The sequence below is a fragment of the Carlito syrichta genome, unplaced genomic scaffold (genome assembly GCF_000164805.1).
Source record: "Carlito syrichta isolate Samal-C Ts95f unplaced genomic scaffold, Tarsius_syrichta-2.0.1 Scaffold314720, whole genome shotgun sequence".
Taxonomy (NCBI): Eukaryota; Metazoa; Chordata; class Mammalia; order Primates; family Tarsiidae; genus Carlito; species Carlito syrichta.
This window is the reverse complement of record NW_007258816.1, coordinates 273,782-292,026: the sequence shown is the minus strand read 5'-3', so window position 1 is coordinate 292,026 and position 18,245 is coordinate 273,782. Positions and strand designations below refer to the sequence as shown.

Genomic DNA, 18,245 nt, shown 5'->3' with positions numbered 1-18,245 from the left:
GAGCTTGTAAACGTAGGTTCCAAACTTTTAATGTAGACAGAAAGAATATGTCCTCCCCGATTGTGGAGATTCCCTCATGAAGCTGATTTTCTGGACAGGTTGACGATTTCTTAAAAGGTGGATGAACTGCTGATTTCTTTCAAGGGCATTCACACCAGCAGCCAGAACTTGGGCTCAAGGATTGCTTCCTTGATGTACTGATGTACTAATGTGGAACTTGTGTTTGTGAGGGGTGTGCGTGTGATTTTGATAGGGATCTCAATTATGTTTGAAACATTTTTGTTATAGAAGACCAATCAGAAGGATCGCTTGTAACTTCTTGACTTTTCACTTCTCTTTGACATGTGGCTAGGCCTTGGAAAATACATGTTGGTTGACTAAACATAAATTCAAATAAGTAAACGAACTCAGAAATTCAATCTTTTCTATTGCAGATGAGCCCCTGTTCCTGCTTTGAAAAGCCATTTTGTGTTAACTCTTGGCTGTGAATAACTTCCTGATACACCTGTCAGGGCCATCACTGGCAGCAAGCATCGAGAGGCACTTGTCCCAACCAGATACCGGAGATAGAGAAGAGGTAGCTTTGGTTTTTGTTTCCTTCCTCTGGTCACTATGGACACTGGCTTTTCACCCCTGTAGTAACAATGTTGAAAGCTGAGTCCTCGGGTGAACGCACCACCCTTAGAAGTGCATCTCCTCACAGGAACGCCTACAGAACGGAGTTCCAGGCGCTGAAGAGCACCTTTGACAAACCCCAGCCCGATGGGGAGCAGAAGGCCAAGGCGGGCGAGGGTGCCCAGCAGAGCAGGGGGCGGAAGTATGGCTCCAACGTTAATAGGATCAAGAATCTGTTCATGCAGATGGGCATGGAACCAAGCGAAACCGCAGCCGTGGTGGCCAAGACCAGGGGGAAGGGCGGGCATGCGTCCCCTCCTAGGAGGCCGAGGCCCCGGGAGTTCCTGGAGAAGGCGGATGGCTCGGTGGTGCAGCTGGAGTCCTCTGTTTCTGAGCGGATCAGCAGGTTTGACACCATGTATGACGGCCCCTCGTATTCCAAGTTCACAGAGACTCGGAAGCTGTTCGAGAGGAGTTTGCGAGAGTCGGGACAGAACCACCGCTACTCCCCCAAGAGAGAGAAGGCCGGAGCTGGCGAGCCCCCGGATGAGTGGGGCGGTGCCAAGTCCAGCAGGGGCAGCACCGACTCCTTGGACAGCCTCAGCCCCCGGACCGAGGCCGTGTCCCCCACCGTGAGCCAACTGAGCGCCGTGTTCGAGGGTGCCGACTCCCCCGGGGCCAGCGCTCCCGAGAAGGCTGAGCACGAGTACTCGGTGACTGGGCACTACCCCTTGAACTTGCCCTCGGTGACGGTTACGAATCTGGACACCTTCGGGCATCTGAAGGATGCGAATTCTTGGTCCCCTCCGAGCAAGCAGGGAGCTGAAGCCGAGGAGGCTTGGAAGGGTGACACTGTTCCAGCACCCGAAGTGGCTTCTAGGGGCACCTCTCCAGCACCGATGCCTGGCGAGGAGACCCAGCCGAGCTCGGACGCTGAGGAAGCCACATCCCGACGTGAGACACCTGGCAGCCCTGACACAGATGTACCCGGAGGTGCCAGTGCCGAAAACCAGGCAGTGCCAGAGCCTGAGGTTCATTCCCCACAGAACGAGCCTGAAGATGCTGACGCTCATCTGGGTGGGAGCGAGGCAGCCAAGCAGCCGAGGAAGGAACCTTTGGGAGGCGGTTTCGCCTCTCCTGATGCTTCTGTGTCCAGTTGTGGGAAAGAAGGGCCCGAGGACTCGAGTAACTTTGAGAGTTCCCATGTGTACCTGCATGGCGACTCTACTGTGTACAGGGTGAGATCCAGGTATAATGCAGACTGGGCAGAGACTGGCACAGAGCAGGAGGAGGAGGAAGATAGCGACGAGAACAGCGACTACCAGCCAGATGTGGAATACTCTGAGATTGTTGGCTTGCCTGAGGAAGAAGAGATCCCAGCCAACAGAAAGATCAAGTTTAGTAGTGCTCCCATCAAGGTAAGCTGTTTCCTCAGTCTGCTTTGGCGTTGGGGCACCAGCAGTGTGCGGAGCAGCATTGACAACTGCCAGAAACTAGTGTAAGAAAGTCAAGGTTGTTGACTTACATCAGTTGTTGTTAGGTGACTTTAAAGGCTTGAGCGTGAGAGAGGTCAGCTACATCTCCTGACGTGCTTTGTGATGACATGAGCCAATCGCAAGTGTCTTTACAGCTGAAGGAGTTTGGGGATGGTGAGGTGCGTGCCGGTGGGCTGGAGAGTGGATAGATACTGGACATCAGGATTATTCGTGTGAAATGCAATTACTTTAACCAAAAATCACAACATTTTCTGAATCTGCACACCTTAAGGCATGAGCTCTGACACATGGTAGGAGAGTGGTGGTAACTTGGAAACCAGTCTTTATCTCCTTGTTAAATAATCTGAGTTATTCCCCCTTTGTGAGTGGATTGTGAGGAATGCTGTTGGAACTTTGTTGTTTTTGGTGCTGTTAGTTAGTAGTAAAAATCTGATTTATATTAGTTGACTTAAATACTTTAATTGAAAAGCTTGGACTGTAAACAGCTTTGAGTTCAGAATTTGTTACATAGCTTTGAAGTCAAATTTTGTGAAAGGAGGTAGAGCTGATGTGCCATTGATGTATTCATTTTTACTTCTTAAAAACTGGATTTATGTCAGTTGAATTCAGATGCTGTGTTCTGATGACTTCACTTAGTTAACATGTAGCAGAGGAGACTAGCACACAGCACCTCCTCCGCAGGACTGGAACATGACAGCCATGATGGCAACAGGGACAGGAGGTGGTGGGTTGAGTCTCGAACCTCTTGGAATGGTTTTTCCAGGTGTCCTTGCCTTCTGGCTCAGTCCTGAGGTTCTGGCGTGCTCTCCTGGGAGATATGGGGGGTTATCGTGGCAGAAGGTGTCTTTCAAGATCACGTTCCAGGAATTTCCGACTTACAGGATCAGTGGATGATAGACTTGGAATTCAACTTCTTTCTGTGAATTTTCTCAAAAAATCTAAAATCGCTGTCTACTGTTCTTTCTATCTTACAAACTTCCAAGCAAAGCTGTAAGATATTCCACATCTTACATAGAGGTGTTACATATTGTGCATATACATATTATACATGCCATGTGTGACAGGTCGGGTATGGCCGGAGTCATGGGGGGGGTGCGAGTATTCACCAAGACCGTTGTGAATTAAGAAAGGTAGATTTATAGCTGGGTGCAGTTGCTCAAGCTTGCAATCCTAGCACTTTGGGAGGCCGAGGCGAGAGGATTGCCTGAGCCCAGGGGTTTGAGACCAGCTTGGGCATCTTGGTGAGACCTCATCTCTACAGTAAATAAGAAAATTAGCCGGGTGTGGTGGTACATACCTGTGGTTCTAGCTAGGCTGAGGCGGAAGGATCACCTGAGCCCAGCAGGTTGTGGCTGCGGTGGCCATGATCATGCCACTGCACTCCAGCCTGGGTAACAGAGTGAGATTCCAGCTCAAAAAAAAAAAAAAAAGGTAGATTTATTAAAAGGAAGACACATTGTGAAGGGTGCAAGAGAAGAACTGTGGGAGGGTGTCTGCTGTCTGCAAAGAGGCAGTGGCCTCAGGTTCTTCCCTGTGGAGTTTGGCCTCTCTTCAGTTAGGATGAGTTTTCAGATTCCCATCATACATTTGGGTTTCTGCCGTGCAAATGAGGCAGCTCTGATTGGTTGATGCTTGATTTTAAGCCCCTCCTGGGCCATCTGTGGTTTGTCATTACTTTCTCAATACAGTTTACCCAGTTCACTTAAATGATGCCTCGTTGGGCCTCACGTTCCTTCATAAACATATCTGCCATTGCTTTGACTGTGAAATACTGTTTTGAAGTAAAGTGATAATCTATGAAATTACTTTCAGGTGTTAGCAGGCAAGCTAAAGTTAACATTCCAGCACCGCTGCTGAGATACTCTGTGTTAAAACGTGGGCCATGTTAAGGCAAACCATGTTGAAACTCAACTAGACGTGCTGAGATTCTCTGCAGCACTTCACCTCCCCTTGGTATTCTCTCCTGCCTTCCAGCTTTCCAACCTCCCTATCCTCTTTGGGCACTGTCTTCCAGGGTGCCAGTCCCTCAGGCCTGTTCAGTGAGCCCCTAAATTCCACCATTCATGTCCCCTTTGAGTATCATCTTTCTACCCCTTATAAAGAAAGCAGTAGGATTACATCATTTCACATTGAGCAGGGCAGGAATAACGGAAATAAACTCTTCAAGGAGCTTTTAGACCTTGTGGCTGACTTTGTAATAGGGACAGCAGCTTATGGAAGCATACCAAGTAGAACGCTACCCACTCAGCCAAATGGGACACCAGCCCTGTGTTTTGGTCCTGTGCTGTACAAAACACAACTGCGTAGTAGAAGGCTTAATGGATTTTAAGGGATTTGTCATTGAAATATGTCTGTTTATATGCAAACAGACCAGCATTTTGGGAATGATATTTTGAAATTCAAGTGATTTTTGCTACTATTGCTTATAGCAATAAGCATTTGCCTCCTTTCATATAATAAATAGACTGTTTCCTATAGCAAATAACGAAAGTAGATTATGTACAGTTAAGTTTAACACATTTCATCAAGAACTTAGCTCAAAAGGTTTGTGAAACAAAGATATAGATTGCATCTTGTTGGGCAGTTAACAGGACTAGTTGGAGTGGGTTAAGTTTGTGTGCGTAAACAGAAGATTCATTCTTAGCCCTTTGAAATAAATAAGACAATTACTCTTTCTTGTTCCTTCTGTTGTTTAACATGCAAGTGGGTTCATGTGGAAGATTTGAGTGCTGCTTTCTCCTGGTGGTAGTGGTGGCGGTGGCGGCTGCGGGGGTGTTGAAGCTAATCTCCAAGTCAGATTTTTTTTTTTTTTTTTTTTTTGCCTCAGAGGGTGGTGATACCTAATTAGATTCAATAAGTACTTATTGAAAGCTTATCATGCGTGTTCTTTCATGCTGTTAGCTGCAGAAGATGCAAACACCTATAAAGTTCCCCCTTTCCTCTGTGAGCTTGTAGAGTCAATTCTTTTTTTTTTTTGAGTTGGGGTCTCGCTGTGTTGCCCAGGCTGGAGTGGAGTGGCACAATCCTGGCTATCACAGGCTCGACCTGATGGACTCAGATGATCCTTCTGCCTCAGCCTTCCAAGTAGCTGTGGATATTATCTATGATATTTGTGTGTGTGATACTGTCCTCAGCGTCCAGTTCTATTCTTTTAATAGTTGTTTTAAATAGTCACTTCCATAAGATGTCTTAAATCTGGACCTAGAAGAACATCAACATAATAGTTGCTCTTTCCTGTGTTGTAACATGCTCCTCATACTTGTGAGTAACTTTTAAAAATGGTCAGGTTGTGTTGCTGGTCAGCAGTTAGTGTGATCCCCCCATCTTTAATAGACATAGTTATTTATTGGATAGGGTGGTGTGTTGCATAGGGTCATGAAGTATCAGAATGGGATTAAGAATAGTAGGTATGACATCCAATGTTGAAATACGGAACGGGAGAATACCATGAGGTGTGCTAATCTGAGATGTGTTTTGCCTTCATTTTCAGGACTTTCTCAAAGGGACTGAGCTAAAGTAAATTTGTCTTAGATGAGTCAAAGATAGAGAGGGCAACATTTATCATTATTTTTTCTGTTAATTCAGAATACTTATTGAGCCCCTAATATGTGTTGGGAACAATGCAGATATAATAAATACATAAAGTGACTGGAACCGACCAAGTCAGGCATGTGGGTCAGTGGAATGGGCACAGCCTATTACAGATGCTTCTCAGGCCGTTCTCAACTCTGTCCCTTGATGACCTTCCTAAGGTCACTGCAGCCTTGTTAGGGAAGTCATGGTTATGACTATTTCTCTATTTTTGGTAGCCTCATGTCCTTTGACTGCATATTCTTGAAACACAGCATATCCAAAAAAGGAGGTTCTCCCAGCTCCCAGCAAGGAGATTGCAGTGCCAATGTTGTGGTGCCCTATACCATGCTTTGAGTGTTTTCTCAAACTGTGTGGAGCATTTCAGGGCTAGTGTTCCAAAAATCAGCAAGGGCAGCACTGCTTCTTTAAGCCTTCCATGATAGTTGTTGAACATGGATCTTCTTGGCGCTCCTCTTGTGGGGCTCCAAGTCATCGTGCAGGATGGTGTTTAGAGAATGGTGTTCTGACATCCAGCTCTTTGTCTTTGGGGAAGCTTCTGTTTCTTTCTAGGGTTTTTTTCAGTGCTACTTAAACTTCAGTGTGCATGTGAATCACTTGGAGATCTTGTTAAGATTCAGGTTCTGAGTCAGAGGTGCTCTGTGGGAAATTACCTTGATGCAATGCTTGGCCTCTGAGTACACCAGCAGTCAGTCTATCTCAGAGGTTATGGAAGAGGAAGGCCCAGCAACCCAAATAAAATGCTTGAATTCCACAATTTACCATAAATTTAATACACAAATCCAGGCACAAGGAGAAAGCCATGGGGTAAGTCAACACATTTACGTTCCAGCGAAGTCAGAAGGACCATATGACCTGTGTGCTGAGGACACAGTGTTCCTGTGTGCCATCTCACTCTATGGCATCAGCCTTCCCCACTGAGGATTTGGTTGTGAGGACCAGAGTTGATATTTGATCTAAGTCTCTCTAGATTAGTGATGCCTTGGGTCACTGAGACCATCCCCACTCACTGCTGAAGAGCTATGGGACAGGGACACTGAGGCACAACTGAGGCCTTGCTGGTGTGCCTGCTGAGAGCCTGGTTACCTAGTGGTGTCCTCTGTGGAGGGAACGCATCTGGCCATCCAGACAGGGTACCTAGGACTGGCCTTGCTACCCTTCCTATCTGTAGGTAAGCCTCATCCGTACCACCACTGTTACTATGTGTTCTCTTGATGTCATGTCTTATAGGTTACTGACTTAGCTGTTTTTTTTTTAACACACTTGAATCCTGTCCTAGTCTCCCAGAGTGTGTTGTCATGGTCACTTCTTAACCCTGTCTGTGAGTGACCTGTCCACGAGATGTCTGTCCGCTGTTTCTGATGACCACTCCAGCCAGGTGTTTCATCCGTCTCATTTGTTTTCACAGCACTAGAGCAGAATGTAATATTCCCAACTAGTACAGCAATCTCACGCACCAGCTCTTCTGGAGTGGGCCTGAGAGTTTGCATTTCTAACAGGCTTTTGTTCTGCATGTGCGGAACAGCAGATCTCTCTTTGGAACATGAATTTGAAGGATTCCCCACCCTCTGTCCCCTGAAAGAGCTGGCCAAGAGGGCTGGGCTGCTCATTCAATACATCTGCTTCCCAGATGTGCCTGCCATGGCTGGTTGGGTGGAATAATGTTCTTTGAAGATGAAGCAAGATATAGTCTTGTAAGGTTCATGAAACATTCTGTTTCTGAAAACCAAAGTGGATGATGATCCTTCATTCATAAGGAGTTTGGGTCATTAAAAAGTCACATCCTAGGCTCTTCATGTGGTCAAAGTTTTTAATTCTGAAAGGATGGGAGGAAGAAGTTCTGGATTGACTCAGAAATTCCATTTCTTTCATTCTTTTGGAAGTCTAATTAACGAACTTCTAGAGAGAGTGTACAAATTTTCATCTTAACTTGCTTTTATTTGGATAACTTGGATGGCATAATATCTAGATTGGATTTCCTTTTAAATTTTAATGTTTTGTAAGCTGTGGTTCATAACCAAGTAAATGAAATATGTCAAATATTTTAATATTCTGTGTAAAATCAGATAATGAATATTTGTTGAATGAATCCCTTTCTAAGACTCAAGGGGTATATAAGATATAAAATAAGCCGGGCTCGGTGGCTCAGCCTGTAATCCCGTGCCTTTGGGAGGCTGAGGTGAGTGGATTGCCTGAGCCCGCAGGTTCGAGACCCGCCTGGGCAACTTGGCGAGACCTCATCTCTATAATAAATAAAAAATTAGCCAGGTGTGGTAGCGCACGCCTGTAGTTCCAGCTACTTGGAAGGCTGAGGCGGAAGGATCACCGGAGCCCAGCAGGTCGAGGCTGCGGTGGCTGGGACTGCACTCCTGTTTGGGCGACAGAGTGAGACTCCAAGTCAAAAAAAAAAAAAAAAAAAGATATAAAATAAACATAAACCAAAGGGTATATAAGATACTTTTTTTTCACTGACCAATGGTCATTTAATGTTTTAAAAGGGATACTTTTCTATAGCACATTATTTCAGATGCTTTCTGATATTTTTGGTAGAAAGATTTAAAGTTCCTTGCTTTTCAGATCATACATAACCATCTTTTGTTTTCCCTCTAAACTTCTGTTTTTTCTTCTTTAGCAGGATTTGTTGAGAGGACAGAAAAGTTCCCACAGTGGGAACTGATTCTAGACTATTTCCATCATTTCAAGAAACCCCGTGCTGCTAGTTGTCATTCCCAACTCCCTTTTCTCCAGAGATCTATTTTCGATCTCTGGATTTGCTTGTTCTGGACATTTCTCATGGGTGGACTCAGGGCATACTCCCTAAGAGGAATGTGGAGACTGGTGAGTCTGGCTTGGGCATGTTAAGTTTAGATGCCATGAGGGTAGCAGACCACAGAACGGTCTGGAGGACATGGGCAGAATGCTTTCTTCTGTATGGTGACGCTGTCTTGTGTTTCAGTGGCAAGATGTGTCTGCCCTTTTATGCAGTTTCCAAAGAGGAGGAAGACATGAGGCTGAGGAGAGGCGGGTCCAAGAGGGGTGAGGAGATAGAAACTGAGGAAGAGCAGGTGCGTGTGGCCGAGAGGGTGTGGAGGCAGTGCCCTTGCTGGGGCCGCTGAGATTCTTGTGATGTGTCTGCGATAGTTACTGATGACTCATTAGTGATCCCACACAGGGTTTTTGCATTTTCATCTTATGTTGGTGTTTTCCAGCATGAGGGGTCCTTGTCCTCTTCTGATGATCCGCTGCTCCTTTCTGTCCTGTGGCTCTGAGGTTGTTGCTCTGTCACTGGCACTGATGGAGCTGTTCCTGGACAGCTGCACTGTCTGTTTAAGGTGTTTCCCTCTGCTCCCTGTCCTCAGCCTTCAGTCCTGTCGTGTGGGCTTCACGTGTCTACTTGTGATGACCTGTACTGTAAGATTGACTTCATGAGGGATTGGAGGCAGGCGTTTCTTTGGTTTATTTTGTATTATCTACTGAAGCGCACTTGTCTATACTTACTGTTAAGCATCATGAACCAGTGATGACAATGGTAATATCAGAGTTCCTTGATGTTCTGTAAGCTTGGACATGTCTGCTGCTTGTGGCTATGGGTTTCTTACTTGTAACAGAAGCTCTCTTACTAAGATCACTTCTCAACTTTAATATCTTTTAATTCTCTGACTGTTTCTTAAACATAATTGTTCTGTACCATAATCATAAATATGTGTGCTGTTATTTCAAGGATAACATTTTTGGACATCTTTTTGTCAAAATGTCAAAATGAATAATTTGTATTGTTCTTGAGAATGCTATTTATGTAAAGATTATAGTAAAAACTTTAAAAGGATTAAAATATCAATTTTAAGGGAGTACATTTTTATAGAGTGAATTTTTAGAGCATCTTGCCTTTTGAAAGTATGGTTTTAACTATATATTAAAACACTCGTCTGAGGAAACAAGGAATAAAGAAAAAAAGGTAGCCGGGCTCGGTAGCTCAGACTGTAATCCCATGCTTTGGGAGGCTGAGGTGAGTGGTTTGCCTGAGCCTGTGGGTTCAGCAACTTGGCAAGACCTCATCTCTACAATAAATAAAAAAATTAGCCAGCCATGGTAGTATGCGCCTGTAGTTCCAGCTACTTGGAAGGCTGAGGCGGAAGGATCGCCGGAGCCCAGTAGGTTGAGGCTGTGGTGGCCGGGAGCGGCCACTGCACTCCAGTCTAGGTGACAGAGTGAGACTCCAACTCAAAAAGAAAAAAGAAAAAAAAGAAAGAAAGAAAAAAATGTTTTGTGATATTGTTGCTGACATATTAATTGCCTCACCCACTTTTTCTCTGGGAATAGCTTCCTAGCACAGTTCAGCATGGTTGAAATATTGATAATTTTTTGTACAGTTCTCATTTTTCAGCCCAGCTTGCTCTTTCTCATGTAGCTATCCTTATGAAGAGGACAGTGGAGTAGGTAGAGTATAGTGTAAACATGTCTGGAAAGTTTGTTTTAGGAGGAGCCAAGTGTTGTTCTCTGCTTGCTTAACCTATTTCATTGTTATTTTTAAGAAGTGTGTATGTGGAGATCAAACTATTCCCTGTATATTTATGGATGGTAAGTGGCTTTAGGTGAAACTGCTCACAGACGTGTAAGTCTCCTTACCAGTCTTATAAGTCAGATAGTTTTGTGCCAGCAAAGTGAATCTTCTGCATTATTTTCCAGACCAGCTGAAACATATAGGGTAGAGGTCAACACAGTGAGCAGAGTCATGGCCACAGTTTCTTTCCAGGAGTGACCAGTGGGGCTTCCCTAGTGGGAATCGATGTTCCTGTCATGATGCCTTTCGGTAGGTGTGGTCCTAGAAGCCAGGTGACCTTGTGCTGTACCTGTGGCTGTGTAGTGCATGAATTTCTTTCTCTCTTATCCACCTCAGAGTTCTTCCCTAAAATTTATTTTTACTTCTACTCCTCTTTTAAAAATATATTAGGATGGAGCTTCATGGATGGCATATTCATCTTGGAAAATTTGTCTTGTCTTGAATGTAATAATTTTAAATAGTGCTCAGAGTCAGCGGTGCCTTTTTAGACGTGTAAAGTGTTTTCTTTCCACCGTAAGAAAGAGGGAAAAGCAGATTTCTTGGTAAGTTTTTTGTCTGTTTGGTTTTTTTTGTTTTTTGTTTTTTGAGTTGAAGTCTCACTCTGTCGCACAGACTGGAGTGCAGTGGCCGCTCCCGGCCACTGCAGCCTCGACCTGCTGGACTCCGGTGATCCTTCTGCCTCAGCCTTCCGAGTAGCTGGAACTACAGGCGCGTGCTACCACACCCGGCTAATTTTTTGATTTATTGTAGAGATGAGGTCTCACCAAGTTGTTCAGGCGGGTCTCGAACCCGCGGGCTCGGACAATCCACTCACCTCAGCCTCCCAAAGTGCTGGGATTACAGGCTGAGCCACCGAACCCGGCCTTACTTTTCATTACTAATTAGTTGATTTAATGTATATATATTTCTAAAAGAACTCATTTCTTGGGAGAAGGGGAAAATTTATTGTAGGATGTTTGAATGCTGTGGTATCTACCAAAATCTAAAATGTGTGTATTTTTAGAAGTTTATTATTTAGGTGAGCTAATAAATTGCAGTAATTTAAGTTCTGCATCAGGTATTATATAATACTCTATGCCCAAATCACCTGTTTCCTCTTAGAAATTTTAAGATTGAGCACTGAGCACTAAAACAACCAACCAACCAACCCAACAAACACATAAATCTCATACAGGTGGGACCAGAACTGCAATTCTATGATGCAGACGTGAAGTGAAGCTCAGGAGTGACGGCCAGGTCTCCCTTGACTTTTGACCCACGTCCGCAACACTCAGCATTAAGGGGGGATTAGCCCTGTATATGGTTTTTAGCTCAGCATATAGAGTTAGTTATCTATTATTATTTGTTTAGGGTTGATTCCTAAAAATAAAATTACTGGCTGAAATATTTTAAAGTCCTTTATATACACTGTCTGAATTTAGAAAGGTCGTATTAGCTTATAAATAGTGTTGTATTGAAAGAGTTTTCTCATAATCCCCAGCACTTAGTATAAATGTTTTGTAGTTTTCAGTTTGGTAGGTGAAAATGTCTCTTATAATTTCTGCATATTATGTTGATTTATTGGTGAGGTTGAAGATTTTCTTGTGTTCATAGATTTTTATTTTTTCTTTTTGAATATGAATTCTGAGTGTAATTTTTGCCTTTTTGGTCAGTGATTGTTAGTAGGGACTTCATCAAAGTGTTGTGTTGGTAGAAAATTAAAGCAATTCAGGCCAGGTGCAGTGGCTCATGGCTATAATCCTAGTACTTTGGGAGGCTGAGGCAGGAGGATTGCTTGAACCCCAGAGTTCAAGACCAGACAACATAGTGAGACCTTGTCTCTATTAAAAAAAAAAAAAAAATAGGGCAACCCCCTCAGGTCCCCTCCCACTGTGGGAGCTTTCTGTCCTCTCAATAAATTATGATTAAAAAATATAAAAAGAAAGTTAAAGCAACTTGCATATCCAATAATAAAGAGGTTAAATTCATTATGGTAGATGCATATAGTGTCATAAGATAAAGTTACATAACTCATGTTCCAAGATTATTTGAAGACAAGAAATATTTCACAATAAAAAGACTGGTTACATATTTAATATGCATTTCAATCACTTTTTATTTTGAAAGTTTGTGTGGTTGTATCTAGCACAAAGATTAAAATGTTACATGTATCAAGATGTTAACTCTGGTAATTTTTTGGGGGAGAGAATAATAGTGATGTTTACAAAATGTGTACTTTGCTGGGCTTGGTGGCTCAGCCTGTAATCCCACGCCTTTGGGAGGCTGAGGTGAGTGGATTGCCTGAGCCCGCGGGTTCGAGACCCGCCTGGGCAACGAGACCTCATCTCTACAAAAAATCAAAAAATCAGCCAGGTGTGGTAGCTCATGCCTGTAATTCCGGCTACTTGGAAGGCTGAGGCGGAAGGATTGCTAGAGCCCAGCAGGTGAGGCTGTGGTGGCCGGGAGCGGCCACTACACTCCAGTCGGGGCGACAGAGTGAGACTCCAACTCAAAAAAACAAAAAAACCCCCAAAAAACCCCCAAAACGTGTACTTTTCTAGATTTACTTAATTTTCTACAATAAACATATGTTACTTCTTTAATTATATTTAAAAGTGGTGGTGGTAGGGAGCACAATTGAAATGATCAGCAATAACTCAAGTTAACAGAAACTTTTTTATGCTGCTCAAGATTCGAATAATCTTTTAATCCAGTTTTCTTTGGAGGACAGCATGTCACAAACAATTTTGGTTTAAAGTGTAAATTCACTTAACACTGACGAAAGCGTTAATTTTAGAAAAAGGGTGAACTTTTGATAATTGAATTACGTGTGTGTGTTTTTAATCCTTGGTGAAATTGATCCCACGTGTGTTGCTATGCTGATAAGTATTATGGGGTGGGGGAGGCCTTCCAATTTTTAAAAAATTATGACTATAACATTTGTGATATGAGATATTTTCCTTAAGTTCAGCTGTTGTCTACATGATAGTCTAATGTGTTACTTACAATACTCTTAAAAACTGGTTATACTAGATTTGAAGTGAAACATTTTAATGCATGCTCTTCCTAAAAATAATAAGCACTTGCTTAAAGAAAACCTGACAGTTTTCCCATGTGAGCTCATGTCTCTCTGATTCGTTAGGTTATGTGCCCACAGACTTCCCCCTTGCTGTGAAGCTGAGAGTGAACATGTCTAGTTCAGTATCTTGAGTCGTGTCCTTCCATGAAGAAGCTCTCATACACTCGATTAAAAACAGAATTTTGAGTTCTGGACCTCCGCGGAGACCTGTGATGTTTCCTGTTCCGAAACACTAGCCACTATGTTGTTTCCTGTTGTTCCTCTCAACAAGTGTATTAGCTGAAAGAGATTGTTTGATGTGTGATTTGACTGTGCCAGGCCAATTCCGCTCATTCCGATGGCTTCCTACCTGGAGAGCTGGTAGATAACATTGTTGTATGTAAATGATGAGAAACATGCTTTTCTTGGGTGGCAGAGCTTTCTGAAATTAGAAGCTTAAAGTATTGCTTCTGGTTTAATTAAGTCAGCTGATAACTCTAATCTTAGAGTTATCTTATAGTTAGTTGACTTAAGAAATTCTACTTAAGTAAGTTCTGGTCAAGTCCTGATTCAGTTGCCTTACTATATAATCTGGAGTTACATTATCATTTTTTATTAGGTAAACTTAAAACTTACTGTAATATGGCTAGTATATCCTATCAGTATTTTATTGAATACTGAGTTTCTGGTAGTGATACTTGATATATTGTTGTAAAAACTGTTTATTTTTATTTTTTTGAGTTGGAGTCTTACTCTGTCGCCCAGACTGGAGTGCACTGGCATGCTCCCGGCCACCGCAGCCTAACCCTGCTGGGCTCCGGCGATCCTTCCCCCTCAGCCTTCCAAGTAGCCGGAACTACAGGTGTGTGCTACCACACCCGGCTAATTTTTGATTTATTGTAGAGACAAGGTCTTGCCAAATTGCCCGGCAGGTCTCAAACCCATGGGCTCAGGCAATCCACTTGCCTTGGCCTCCCAAAGTGCTGGGATTACCGGCTGAGCCACCGAGCCCGGCCAAGATTGTTGGATAAGAGGCAACATTAATGGATAAAGCCTATATGATTTTGATTTCTTTATATAAAATAGTTACACTGGAAAAAGACAACATGAGTTCAAGAAAAAATAAATTTACTGGTTGTGACTTTGAGTGTTTAGAGTTCTGTCTTCATGAATGATTTGTGGTGGGCAGTTTTTTTTTAGCCAGTTGCACACCCAACCACGTTTGAGGTGGGACTTGTGTTTTTCCACCAGAGATTATGATACTTGTAGAACCTTTATGTTGTGGCGCCTTTTCTGAGGAGTGAGTCCTAAGAATCACTTTTAGTGGACTGGAGAACTCCCAGGAGCCTGCCTCGCTTGCATGTGTGGCCAGAACAAGAGTTCCAGTTTGGAGTCATTTGACTTTGACTTTCATTGCCCAATGACTTTCGTGTTCTTAATCTAGAAAGGGAGCCATTGATAGTGTTCGTCCATCAGAACCATTACCATTTGTCTTTCTCCCTGCAGGAGGCTGGAAATGTACTGACAATATTGATGTGGAATATTTCTGAAGTCTTTTTCCACATCCTATATTTAATGTTTAGTTAGTGTGTTAGGATTCTCCAGAGAGACCAAGCCAATAGCAGGTGTATACAGAGAGAGATTTATTTTCAGGAACTGGCTTGTTCCATGGAGACTGGCAAGTTAAAAGTCTGCAGGTGGACTGGCAGGTTAGAGACCCAGGGAAGAGCTGATTCCACAGTTTATAAGTGTAGAAGCCTTCTGCTGGAACTTTCCTTCTTGCAGAGCAGTCAGTTGTTGCTCTATTCAACTTTCAACTGGTTGGATGAGGCCCACCCATATTATGGAGGGGAATGATCTTTACTTGAAGTTCACCAATATAAATGCTAATTTCATTGAAAAACACCCTCACTGAAACATCCAGGATAATATTTGACCAGATACATAGGCACCATGGCTCAGCCAAGTTGACACATAAGGTTAGCCATCACAGTCATGCTTTCTCATATGGTTGCACCCCTGAAGCTGTGTTACGGAGGGACTCACGCTTTCCCTCACATATCTTAGTGACGTAGTTGGTTCTTCTGTTCTTCTCATTCTTGAGAAACCTGCTGAAGGGATTCCTCCCTTGGGGCAATGTGTTATCATGGAAGATTATATGGTTTGAAATTGGACAGACCTGATCTAGATCCTGCTGAAATAAGATCTTCTTAAGAAAGATTGTGGCCGGGCTCGGTGGCTCAGCCTGTAATCCCGCGCCTTTGGGAGGCTGAGGTGAGTGGATTGCTTGAGCCTGAGGGTTCATGACCCGCCTGGGCAGCGAGACCTCATCTCTACAATAAATAAAAAAAATCAGCTGGGCGTGGTAGCGCATGCCTGTAATTCCGGCTACTTGAAAGGCTGAGGTGGAAGGATCGCTGGAGCCCAGCAGGTCGAGGCTGTGGTGGCCGGGAGCGGCCACTGCACTCCAGTCTGGGTGACAGAGTGAGACTCCAACTCAAAAAAAAAAAAAAAAAAGAAAGATTGTTAGGTGGGCATGGTGGCTCACAGCTGTGGTCCCAGCTGAGGAGGCTGTGGTGGGAGGATTCCTTGAGCCTATGAGTTTCAGTCAAGCCAGGCAACATAGTGCGACTCTATATCTAACAACAACAACAGCAACAACAACAACGAAATAAGTAGCTGGGTATGTGGATGTGTGTCTGTAGTTATAGTTACTTGGGAGGTTAATGTGGGAGGATTGCCTGAGCCCAAGAGTTTGAGGCTGCAGTGAACATGATTGTGCCACTGCACTCCAGTCTTGATGATATAGCGAGATCTTATCTTCCAAAAATTTTTTTTTTTAATTTAGGCTTTGAGGGAAGGGAGGTTGTTTTATGGTTGTGTCTCTAGGTTTGTGGGCAGGGATTTGTTTTATGATTTTGTCTCTAGGTTTGAGGGTTGTGATGTTTTATGGTTGTGTCTCTAGGTTTGAGGTTAGGAATGTTGTTTCATGGTTGTGTCTCTAGGTTTGAGGACAAGGATGTTGTTTTACGGTTGTGTCTCTAGGTTTGAGGTTAGGAATGTTGTTTTATGATTGTGTCTCTAGGTTTGAGGACAGGGATGTTTTATGGCTGTGTCTTTAGGTTTGAGGACAAGGATGTTGTTTTATGGTTGTGTCTCTAGGTTTGAGGTTAGGAATATTGTTTTATGATTGTGTCTCTAGGTTTGAGGACACAAATTTTTCTTTGGTTGTGTCTCGAGACTCGAGGGCAGGGATGTTGTTTTACGGTTAGGTGTGTCTCTGGGTTTGAGGGCAGGGGCGTTGTTTTATGGTTGTGTCTCTAGGTTTGCGGTTAGGAATGTTGTTTTATGGTTGTGTCTCAAGGTTGGATGACCAGGATTTTTTTATGGTTGTGTCTCTAGGTTTGAGGGCAAGGATGTTGTTTTACGGTTGTATTTCTAGGTTTGACGACAAGGATGTTTTATGGTTGTGTTTTTAGGTTAGAGGGCCTGGACATTGTTTTACAGTTGTGTCTCTAGGTTTGAGGTTAGGAATTTTTTTTCTGGTTGTGTCTCTAGGTTTGAGGTTAGGAATGTTGTTTTATGGGTTTTTTCTCTAGGTTTGAGGACAAGGTTGTTGTTTTATGGTTGTGTCTCTAGGTTTGAGGGCAGTTATTTTTTTTATGGTTGTGTCTCTAGTTTTGAGGGCAGGGGCATTGTTTTACAGTTGTGTCTCTAGGACTGTTGCATAGCCTGACAGGTAGTGGGCACCCAGTCTGCTTCAACACCCTTTGATGTCCATCATCTGTTCTCTTTCCCTTCCTGGTTCCCCCCACCATCCCTATCTGAAGGTCCCAATTGGGATGATAGTGGTGGCATTTGCAGAGGTTTAAGTCTTATATGATTTACCTGTGGACTGAATTCTTCAGGAGAGCAACTCACATGATGGCTGAGTGACCCCCTGCAGGCTCTGGTCTGCTCTGACTTGTCGAGCTGCTGTGCCCTCTCTCGTTTGGGAATCTCAGTCCATTCCCCTCTAAGGCAATAATGGTTCGTAAGTGACCCAGGCAGTCAGTAAAGTGTGGCTGTGTGAGATACGACTGTGGAGGATGAAGAGGCAGAGTGTTTGTTTTGCCTTAACTTTATTTCTGCTTTGCATGATCACCCAAGCTCATAATTAGTCAAGAGAATCAAAAATTGAGGCTCCATCAGAAAGTGGTCACGCTACTTATTAAAAGTTGCAGTAACTTGCCACAACTGTAGTCTCTTGAGTATGTGAGTGTATCTATATTCTTTCTCTGAACATTATTGAAAATTTAATTATGGCAGTTGAATTATTTCCTACCATTATTTCTCCCCATTTTATTTCCTGACTTGTTTACTAGAACCTGGTTTCTTTTGTTCTTTTCAGTGATTAGAGAGGAATTATCTTTTGGGTGGTTTCCATCTCCCCACTCCCTTAATATTGGTTTTAATTCCAGAGTTAAGTTATGATTTTGTAATTATTTTGGTAGTTGGTTGTCTCATTCTCTAATCAAGCTGTTGCTGAGTAGAACTTTTGTTTATCCAGAAAATAGTTTTTCATGTTTCTCTGTGACTTGGAAGTAATTAGTAACAAATTGCATGGGGGAAAATAATCCAAGGTCTGGAAATCCTGTTTTCTGCATGTGTTTCCTCCATGAAGTGCGTTATCTGGGGGATGTCTGACAGTTGTTATTAGACTGAAATGCAACCTGGTTTTACTTGCTCATGCAAATTTGTTTATGTACAAAAAGGTTTTCCCTAGGTAGAGATAGTCTTTAATGACTGAGCTGTTTTCTGCATTAAAAAAAAAAACAACTCAATAACTCTTTGGGGGTTTATGTACATTTTTGAAGGGATATAAAAAAGTGTTTTGTAAACCACATCATAGACTTGAGGTAGAAGAATCTTATTTTTTTTTTTTTTTTTGAGTTGGAGTCTCACT

At 43.2% G+C, this 18,245-nt stretch overlaps 1 protein-coding gene across 1 annotated transcript in view; it reads left to right on the top strand.

Annotated features, from left to right (window-relative positions):
• Positions 1 to 577: 577 nt before the first annotated feature.
• PPP1R9A (protein phosphatase 1 regulatory subunit 9A) overlaps positions 578 to 18,245 on the top strand; it is a gene marked incomplete at its 3' end in the record, with an annotated part of 289,697 nt that continues 272,029 nt past the window's right edge. The window contains exon 1 of the mRNA XM_008071775.1: positions 578 to 2,033. Within this exon, the coding sequence (XP_008069966.1) occupies positions 645 to 2,033 (1,389 nt within the window). The remainder of the gene's footprint in view (positions 2,034 to 18,245) is intronic.